This window comes from Galleria mellonella, unplaced genomic scaffold (assembly GCF_026898425.1).
Source record: "Galleria mellonella isolate WM207_F2 unplaced genomic scaffold, CSIRO_AGI_GalMel_v1 utg90, whole genome shotgun sequence".
Taxonomy (NCBI): Eukaryota; Metazoa; Arthropoda; class Insecta; order Lepidoptera; family Pyralidae; genus Galleria; species Galleria mellonella.
The window spans coordinates 3,146,414-3,157,686 of record NW_026442172.1 but is presented as its reverse complement, the minus strand read 5'-3'; the positions used below and the strand labels follow the sequence as shown (position 1 = coordinate 3,157,686).

General features: G+C 34.6%; 1 protein-coding gene across 2 annotated transcripts in view; it reads right to left on the bottom strand.

Annotated features, from left to right (window-relative positions):
• Positions 1-4,326: 4,326 nt before the first annotated feature.
• The window catches only part of LOC113523296 (uncharacterized), a 31,227-nt gene continuing 24,280 nt past the window's right edge, over positions 4,327-11,273 (bottom strand). For both annotated transcript variants that reach the window (XM_026909195.3, XM_052902360.1), the window contains exons 8-14: positions 10,436-10,628; positions 9,886-10,137; positions 9,305-9,469; positions 8,061-8,269; positions 7,456-7,623; positions 6,551-6,742; positions 4,327-4,705 (exon numbers count right to left, since the gene is read on the bottom strand). In XM_026909195.3, coding sequence (XP_026764996.1) covers positions 4,614-4,705; positions 6,551-6,742; positions 7,456-7,623; positions 8,061-8,269; positions 9,305-9,469; positions 9,886-10,137; positions 10,436-10,628 — 1,271 coding nt within the window. In that variant the 3' untranslated portion in view covers positions 4,327-4,613. The remainder of the gene's footprint in view (positions 4,706-6,550; positions 6,743-7,455; positions 7,624-8,060; positions 8,270-9,304; positions 9,470-9,885; positions 10,138-10,435; positions 10,629-11,273) is intronic.

The following is an 11,273-nucleotide window of genomic DNA, read 5'->3' as shown; positions in this document are numbered from 1 at the left end:
GCTAATAGAAATGTTTTAAGAGGGACAATATATATAGTTTACGCTTAATACAACTTTTACAAATACAAAAATTATTGCCTTAGGTTTTACTATATATACAAACGTCTTAATAATCTAAACAAAATCATTCAGTTAGTGAAGCATGAATTTATTTGGCTCATATATATATATATATATATATATATATATATATATATATATATATATATATATATATATATATATATATATATATACATATATATATATATATATATACATACATACATATATATATATTTAATACAGTTAATAAATAAAACTTAAAAGGAAAAAACAGTTCGGCTTTTTCAATTCTTGTTCCACGTGACCTGCATAGTAACAATTTTATATACAAAAGTATCTACTGCCGAGACTTAATTTTCTATAGTTTTTTTTTTCTTTTCAAGTTTCATTTTTTCACTGGGAGGTGCTATGAAAGAAAATCTTAATTCAGTAACAGATGAAATAACCAGCTCCGCTAGACATATGGTAGACTATACCATAAGTATTGGTTTAATAGAATGCCTAATAAATTTTAACTTTAATTAATATTTTAGGGCGTAGCATTTGACCGTAATATTTTTATTTGGAACGTAAGCGTTACCATAAAACTAAAGCGTAGCCAGATTAATAGAAAACAGTTAAAAAAAACGTTCTTATAACAAATTGTAGCTATAGAATTTTTAATACACTAACTACTCCCAGTAAAAAAAGAGACATTTCTTTTTTAAGTCTATTGTAGAAAAAATAGTATACTGAACGCCAGAGAAGTGTAGAATTCAAATTTTCCCAGTAATAGTTTTGTCACATGCCACTTCATTTTTATTAAATTTTATTATTGTTTTGATTTTTATACAGAATAGTGCATTACGTAAAATGTCAAAAGATAAAACTTATTGTATAGAAAAAAATAATTGTAAATAACAACGAAATTTATGTACAGTAATAATTATTTTAAAAGGAAAATGTGCTTACTTTTTTTCTGGTTAAACTGTGGATATTACAGTTATTACAACCAAAATAATGTTTTTTTTTTTTTTATTTTCGTTGTATCGGCATCTTGTTAGTTCCTATCATATAAAATATGCTAAATATCTAACATACAATTTGACGTAAGACCCTAACATGTATAATGAGCACTGAAAAGACGCTCAGAATATATATTGTATAAAACAATGATACTCTGCAATAAGGTGAACGCTCGTGATACGTGTATGGTTTTGATAGATGTATATATATTAAATGTTACCTATTTTTTTATAATTATTTGGAGGAAAAAAAGCACAAAACCTGTTTCTGTATTACATGTATTGAAGGTACTAGGTAGATACGACTGATTGTAATATGTCCACAATTTTTCTACTGCTGTGCTCCGAATGTTTGTTTTCAACAACTGCTTTAATTGTTTTAGTATGCTGAAATTTGATAAATATTTTTTCTTACATAATATGTATTTTTTTGTATTAGTTAAGAAAGTTCAACTTGTGGAGCATGGACAGTTATATGTCTACATTGAATCTCTGATTTCTTAAAAAGAAAATATGAATTTGTTTTTCTGGTATGTCCCATTTTTATTGTAATAATATCATTAGTAAGAAAAAGCTCGGATAGTGCCAATAATCTTAATTCGAGAAGTGTTCCGTTAATAATTCTTACTATTGTTGGCCATAAGTTTTTCAAATTTTTCTATAGTAATAAAAACTAGGCTTTTTCTCCCAATTTATTTGATTATACTGAAACTATAGACTACCTATATGTCAAATTTGGTAAAACAAAATGGGATGTACAGGTTTTTTTTTTTTTTATTAGGAATTGATAAGTTTTGTTGCGTATAAATATTGTTATGTCAATTCCATTTTTTTGTAAACTAATTACTGTGGAGTTCACTGACCTTTTCAGTTGCTTTGTTATTGTCTAAACTGATTTACTGCAGGGATTTATCAAGGTAAACTAAGTATACTTTAAACTAAATAATAAGTTATAACAACTGAAATACATCTTGTAATTTCTTAAACAGTGTTAACAGTAAAGCATTTAGGCCATACTTATATACTTAAAACATTTTATGTACAAGTTCAAATTTCTAAATTTATGCAGACTGTCATATATAAAATTTTTGGGTTTTATTTCATGGAATATACACGAATTATTCTATTTTGTTGTATATCATTTTATCCCTATTCTTAGCGAATCGATGGCAATAAACTAGATGTTTGCAGCCCAGAACGTAGCCACCTGGACTGCAATTTCTGTGATGTCCATCAAGTACTACAATGAACAGTCGTTAGAGCAGGCAGGCCAAGGTTTGTGTTTCATCGCAAAGATAATCTAAGGACAGTCCCCCGTCTCATTATTATATTATTCTTGCTGTGGCTATCTTGGGTTCGAAGTCTATTGAGCTATTTCCAAACTAGCCGAGGCATTTGATACGCAGGGGGAAGACTTTACATATGAATCAAAAGGACTTGGAGGGGTTTGCGCCACATACGACACTTCGTTGTTGCAGGCTAAATAGTTAGGGATGCGATGTTGTAGATGCGAAAAAACTGTTACGACTTTGAAGGTGTTGATGTACACGGATGTAGTGATTCATTTTTGTGTTACGAGTACTATATAGAGAAAAAGTGCTTTTTACATGTCTAGTTTGGGTGGCACTGTATAATATATATAACGCAAAAGTCTAAAAGTTATATTATTATAACTTTTAGACTTTCGCGTTGCGTGCTTTGTGGTTTATAAAAGAGGGATAACAGAGCTACATCAGTGTACTCGTACTGTTCTGTACATGCCACGGCTGATGTAACCTGGGGGTCTACCATGAAATGAAATTTAAATTTTCAGGCTCAATTTTGTATATTTATTCACTTTTAGATAACTTTAGTAAATTATCATAGTTTATTGAAATGATCTCGTCGCGTTTTATAATCTCTCACCAGTATAATATTAAATATGTTACATCCTTAACTAATACTACCTCTCTGTTGTCAAGTGGAGTCAAGTCTCTGCGCTCATCTGGAGAAAAAGGCTAAGATGCCTTCCAAAAAGGAGTGCTTAATAGAGTGAGGCAGTATTTAACGGCAGATCACCGCTTGAAATTGTATAAACTTCAAGTCAGGCCACATATGGAATATTGTTCTCAACTATGGGCAGGAATGCCACAGTATTAGCTCCTTTCGTTAGACCGCATTTAAAGTCGGGCGGCTTGAATTATTGATGATCAGCGCCTTACTGTCCGACTCGATCCACTGAAACTGCGTAGAGATGTTGCATTTTCTACCAAAATTATTATGGGGAATGCTGGAGTGCTCTGAGGAATTGTTCGGATTGATACTTGCTGCTAATTTTCACTACCGTACAACCCGCCATAAACTAAAGTTTCATCCCGACTATCTGGACGAGTGGCGGTCTTCCACCGTGCATTTAACGCACAACCACTCTTTGGAATCAACTTCCAACAGCACGTATTTCCGAATCGATACAACATCATAACCTTTAAAAGCATATTTCTTTTTAAAAGGCCTGCAGCCAGCACACCTGCAATGCCGTTGGTGTTGTGGGTGATAATGGGCAGCAGTAGTCACTTACCATCAGGTGAGCCGCATGCTCGTTTGCCCCCTGTGTGTAAAAAAAGTTTTTAGTCCAGCACAACATCAATCGTCTTAGACCGCAAGGGGTGAATTCTGTACATGTATATTGTTTAAATAAGTTCCTAAAATATTAGACAATTTTTTATCGACGATCATATTTCTATCATTATTATCATTTATATAAATAATGATGATGATAAAGACGATGACTATCAAAGAAAATAATCATAAAAGTAATTGCTAGTTCGTATTACTATAAATAAAACAATAATACTTCGTATTATAACTATATGTATTTTTACTTGACTATATTCAACACTAGTGACTCGTCGACTAACATTAAAAATTGCCTATGTGCTCCTCCATCTGATATACTACCTGTATACCAATAGCAATTGACTAAGCCGACTAGATCCCACAAAATAAACTTTCACCTTTATAATATTAAAAAGGATTGCTATGAACTCATTTTCATCACACCCCTCATCTTGAGCATTGTTTATTATCATCACACTAGCCGAGTAGCTGGGAATAGTGTTTTATTTTTACTTTCTCTGACAGAGTTTATTAGTATTGTACTGTGCTTCGTTCCTGTAACCGACTTTTACATCTCAGAAATGAAAATGAATGGTGACAACAATGTCACAAATGTGGTAACGAAATAATCATTTGTCAATAGGAGGAGATCGTTCTGTAATATTAAAAAATTAAATTACTATTCGGATTCTAACGTTCCATTTATTAAAAATATGTATCATACAAATGCAAATAATACAATACAATTAGAAATTGTTTATGAAAAATATAAATAAATATGTATACAGAGGTCAGACTGCCATTAGTGAAAAAGCACATTTTATCACAATTTTGCACATTACTCTTAAAACTATAGACTAAATTGTTATGCTAGGCGAATACCTACTTACTTGTGGCTAACATACCTACGACAATAGGTACCTTTGTAAACTTTATTAATAAGACGATAACAAACAACAATAGAGGCGACTAATAACGAAAATGTCCCTTCCTTGAACGCTCCTCGTGGTACACCCGCAATGGAGGGTATGTACCGTTAGATGCTCCATTCGCGTTTAAACCTGCAATATAGAAAACTTTGCTTAAATCATGACCCATAAATAATCGTGTAACTGCAAAAGGGAATATTTTTAATGATATAAAAAAAATAGTACTACCCTAAAACGTGTAATTTTTATTCGGGTACGTAATTAAATGATTTTTTGAGGGTTAAAGGGAAAAAATAAAGCTTCTAAAACGACGCAATCAAAAGATACGGTCGTTTATGTTCCATTTATATCGCATATTTTGACATTCGCAAAGGGAATCAGAACCTATAGGGTACTTCCCGTTGACCTAGAATCATGAAATATGACAAGAAGTAATGTCGTGTAGCACAAGTAAAGGAATAATCCCGGAAACCATAAATATGTATTTAATTTACAAAAAAAAAAAATATACTTGATGATTTTGTACGGAAACCTCGTTGCCCGAGTTCCCCATGGCAAGATGTAAGGTAAGGTAAGGGTACCAACCTTGTACACAAATTTTAAATACGTAATTTATTTCATGTGTTTTGTTCATTTCTTGATTATTTCCGTTAAATGAATAAAATGACGACGGTAAGACCATTAAATAAACAAAAAAAAAAATACTTTTATGTAAATTCAAATAAAACTGTAATCACTGATAGGTAGAAACGATCAATCTGTTAATACTTGTACTAAGCACAATACCTTTAGCGTTTAGCTGTCCATCCACAGTGCAAGCTTAAATTAATAATTCAGTTATAAATACATACATATATTTTAGCAAAAACACGGAAGCGACATTTAATTCACTCGTACGAGTATATAAAAGCTGAGGGGTCTTTTCTTTTGGGGTAGGCAGAATACCACAAGATGACATTTTGATTTTCCTTTTTCTGTCACAACATTACAACTCCGGCATCTCTGCTTCTAACAAGAGCTGTTGATGATAGGACTGTAACGTCATAAAATTCAAGCAGGCGAATAAGCATAGGTATCACAACGTTGCACACATAAAATTTAAATAAAATGCATAGATGTAAATATTTTTTGTAATGGATCTTTACATATCTTTGGGAATCTAGCTGTTCTAGAGTAGTTAGAACTTTAGGACAGGATTAGATTTCTTGCGGATAAAAATGGAATGGGAATAATACATACCGACCTATGTTAGCGATATACAAAGATGGGGCCTCAGTGAAAGATTAAACAATGAGTAAGAAGACGGCTCAGTTAATCTCGATGAATTCACCAAGAAATAACCACAATGGTTAAAAAAAGGGACAGTTTGTAGGTCAACATGGTATGGTTGCCAGCAATGGGGCTACTGATCCTTATAATTAACAATTTATTCGCCATCTCTACAGGGATCATCTCAGCCATTTTCTATCCACTGCTGAACATAGGTTTCTCCCATAGACTACCATAAGGAACGGTCCTGAGCCATCTGCATCCACTGACTTCCTACAATCCATTTGAGGTCGTCACTCCATCTAGTGGGGATCATCTTACACTGCGTTTGCCCTGTACGGACAGGACGACGAGGCTCCGTTTTTAATGTATAGTGATAATAAAATGGTAACCCTGATTACGCTATTAGGATGAGAGATGAGGTTAAAAGCAAGTCACTTGACTCGTCATAGTGATTTTTTCAAAAATTAATGGTTACCAATATGTCTTTGCCTATAGCTAAAAGCTCCGCTCCTAGTTCTGGGAGTCCAGTCACACGGCTCGTTCTCCACCCTCCCTAACCCTTTAAATACGCCTATGCAATATGCGAAAACCAATCTGACAGGATATATTACCAGCAACAGAAACAGGTCGCGCACTACTAATTACCTTTTCCTCAGGAAGGTAGGTAAAGTAACAAGTGCAGGTGCAGCAGTATGCAGTACCGACCTTGCAACAAGTGGTGCGGTGGGCCGACGGGACGCGCGGCACAACGCGGCGCCAGCAGCAGGTGGTAGAGTGCCAGATACACGGCGGCCGCCACCAGCGCCGCCACGCCCAGCGCGCGGTACACAGCACGCGCCGACTCTAGCGGCGGTGCCTCCGACACCAGCCCGCCCACCAGCGCGCCGATACAGCGACCTTGCACCACACGCCGTATATTATTATTGTTACTACCACACTATACGAATCACCTATATATTTACAGCTATGAAACAGAGAACAACCTAGTATAGCCTACTCTTTCACTTTATATGCCATAACATCTCATGCTGTCCTATTTTAGTACACCACAGGTCCATGACATACCTAATAAATGTACCGCACCATGGAAACAAGTTTCTAAAGTAAAAATACGTGTAGGCTTCTTTGATACCCATAGAAAGAATCTAAATAAATAAATTCTCGTTCTTCATCTATTTTTCCAAGTAAGTACTATTTACTATATATAAACTTATCAAAAAACTACTAAAACCATTATTGATGATAACCATCTTGCACTGTTTTTATAGTTATCCCATAAGCTTTTTCTGTGTTCTTAATCTTTTTTTGGTCATAATTTATCATTATGTACTTTTGTAACTACCGCTGTATATACGATTTCTGATTTTAATTAAACAGGAAGATAGAAACTATAAAGATGTCTTGAATAATTTATGGCACACATGGAAATGTATTAAATTGTTAATACCTACTTAATTAATAAATTAAAGAACAGACACACATAAAAAAGATTGCATGAAATATTTTCAAAAAATATCATTTACTTAACATTCCCCATAGTACATAAAAGTGTTGTATGTACAACTTGTGTGTACTAGTTTGCTATTTATTATATTATTATCTAAACTTACCAATACAGAAGTGTGCAATGACGGGCAAAGCTTGTCCGGTGACTGTGTACTTGCGCGGCACGAGATGCCTGAAGTACAACACCGCGGTCACCCACACGAGACTCAGCGTAAACACCTCTAGGATCTCACACACCGCTACCCAAGTGTAGTCCGTGCTGTATGCTAGTCCTGTGGAGTGGGTATTTTTCAAAATAAAACTGTTTATATTAGCAGATACCAATAAAGACTTCATGGTGTTTGATGGTATTCTATTCGATATATTCAGCTAATCGATAATTTTTTTATATAAATTTCTAAACAGAAAGAGAGAAGGAAAAATATTATACCTAAATGTGATAATACGATTATTTGTTTGTTTATTACCTCAGTCTTCATATTTATTTTACAGATAGGTACCACTCGTATTTGGGATGAACAAGGACAAGTTATTTCTCATTCCGCTCAATGAATCTACTCTGGTCCCGCGGGTGAAATGACAGGTAAAAACTAATATAATATATAAGATACCTTATTATTATAAACATAGAGTTTCAATTAAAAAAGGACAAATATTTTCTTAGCATCAGTTTTCAGTATTTATACATAGAGATGCTGCTTATAATTACCAGTGTATCTCAAACAGTAGAAAGTGAATGCGGTAATGAACACGTTGGAGTGTCCGATGTAGTCGACTAGCGCCTCCGCCCACAGGAGCGCGGGCACGGCCGGCAGCGCGCCCGCCGTCAACGTCAGCCCTATCTGCGTCGCTGTGGTGTTCATATCCAGTGTCGTCGTGTTCAGTTCAGACGCCGTTTTGTTTAGCTCCATTATGGTCCTATAGTTGACAATGTACACAATAAAAACATTAGTATTTTTATACAAAGAGCAGCTGATCCAGCTAATATTGTTTTATCCTATACTCCTCTCCATTTTTTCAAATCAAGATAAAAACTATCCTATTTTACTGAACTATGTGTTATTTTAACACTAGGCTCTGTGTATCTGTGTAGCGATCTAGCAATTTGCCCGAAGATGCTTCGTTAAAAAATGAAACACGTGTCGCAAAAGGTGCGTGAACAAAATGAAAGTTGGAGATTGATGGGTAGTGAAAGGTTGTAGAACTTATGGTAGTAATAGTGGTGGCCATTTTTAGAGTGTTGGTAGTCACACACATACTAATGGTAGCGGAATTAAACAAAATAATTTTATTTAAATAACCAAAAACTATCCTGTCTCTCAAGTTGTACATCAACTTGATAGACAGAATAGTTTTTAGATTCAGACACAGTTAACAGTACAGATTTTTAAAATTTCATTACAATCATTTTATATATTAAGATGACGGTTAAGAACACGGTCTGCCTGACGATAAGCGGCTACCATTGCTTATGATTTTTTTCAAATCAAAGATATAACGCGTCAACATATACACATTATGAATTTTTTAAATCACTATAAAATTAGAGATCTGATCGGTTTAAAATTTCATTACAATCATTTTATATATTAAAATGACGGTTAAGCACACGGTCTGCCTGATAATAAGCGGTTTCCATTGCTTATGATATTTCAAATAAAAGATACATATATTAACGCGTCAACATATACACATTATGAAATTTTTAAATCATTATGAAATTAGAAATTTGATCGGAGTACTTATCTTACAGAACCTAGAGAAGAAACAGACGGAAGAAAGATGAAGAAAGAAAAACAGATGTAAGGAGAAGCAAAATTCTGTGATTTTTCCACAGAGCATTTGCTATAGACTCGTGTGTGTTACTTAATGTAAATGTTCTGTATAAACGAATAACAGAGTTTTATCCTTCATGTGCACAAACATTAAGAATTTAAAATAGTAAATAGTCACCAGGGCAAATAAGAGTCGATCCCGCTCCACAGCATTCCAAGCAGTACGACCACTGCAAAAACGGCTGCAGTCTCCGCGCCGTACCTGCGGACAGCGTTCATGGGCAACGCGAGCGCGCCCGTCGCCGTGTGCCACCACCACTCGGGTGTAGACAGTGGCATGTGCCTGTGGTCAATACCAACACATTACATGTTACATAGTTATAAGGTTTTTTTAGTAAATTATAATAAAATAGTAACCACAATAAACGCTGATAGAGAAAGCATTAAGGAATAATGATAGGTGAGGATGAATGCAGAACAGTTGGCTCATTGTGACGAATTTGTCAAGAATTGAACACAATGGTTTTTTTTGATATCAGGGAAAACCAGACTAAAATTTGAAGTATTTTATGTCGGTTAGATAAAAAATACCTAGATTTGGTTACAGGTAACTTATATATTACTACAATGAGACCACTATTCTCTGTTATAAATTAATACTTCTTCAATCAAATAAGTTATGTAGGTATATGATATTAGCCGTGATCAAGTAAGATCAAAACCTGTGTGATATGATTTTCGTATATTCTTATTACTTACTTGTCGACGAGCAAAATGAGAGCTCCTATCAGCATAAAGACTGCGTGAAGAGTAAACGGCACAACGTAGGGCGTCTCGGGCATCTGTTCAGCGGCTAGGCCCGCTAAAGGGGGGAAGATAGCGAGCCCCAAGGTACCGAAGGCGAGCTGGCGTCCGACGTCACCGCGACCCAGCGACGTCTCGCGAGTGGCGATGACGCACGCAGCGCCTAGTAATGCTAGTCCAGCTGTTGGCCATATATCTGCTAGTACTCTGAAATAAAGGTCGAAAATTTATTCTGATGTTATTTATATTAGTGTTGATAGTTCTGTAGGACGGTACGCCTGTCTCAGCGTTCAAACGTCCAAAGATTAATCCCTACTGAAATTTCTGTTTTTTTTTATTCTACCCAGAATTGTAAAAAAGGCATGTGTTTCAATTTCTGAGGGTGAATTCGTGAACGATGATGGTACGATATCGCACATACAAATTGATTCCAGAAAATGTCACTGGTTATTACAGAAAACAATTAATAAAGACAAGCTCATTTACAAATAAAGCATTCGCCCACCTTATGACAAAATAAGTGGAGAAGGTGTATGTCGGGTCCCCGATTACAAGACGACATTCAGCATTGGCCAGTACACCATCGGGCTCGTCGTAAGGGTCGAGCACCTGGCACCGCACCGCTGGTGTGCACTCGTCAGTGTTCACGTACAAATCTTCCAGGCGCTGCGGCGGCACCGTGCACTTCGATGGACCACCTGCGACCATCACGTCCCATCATATTATTTACATGATGACTATAAATTACCTTTATTACCCGGTCAACCAAATACACGTCGAAGATGTATTCGTCGTGAATAAAAAAAATAATTTGGTTGTATTTCAACACGTATGCTTTATCTATTAATTTATTTAGATGTAGATAATAGACTAAACGAAAGAGTTATTTTGTATTCTAATTTTAGTGTAGTGTAAACATGCTAACCGTGTAGTCCCGGCATGCAAGAGGCAAATAAGGTGACTTAAGGGTCGACGGATAGACAGCAGCATTCCCTATATATATATATATATATATATATATATATATATATATATATATATATATATATATATATATATATAAAACGCTGTATCATCGTATTTCATATGAATTTTTTAAATAATCCATTAAAATATAAATAAGTCCAATAGTATAAAATATGTAGATAGAAAAAAAAATCTTTAATATGAATTTTTTACACTTTGCGTTATATTATTCTAATTTTCGTAGGGATTTCTAATTCTTTTGGAAATAATACTAAGCCTATGTTCGTATAGATAAAAGAATTTTTAAACCGGTTAAGTACTTTTTGATTTTATCCATTATTTACTAATAAACATACAACAAAACAAATCTTTCCTTT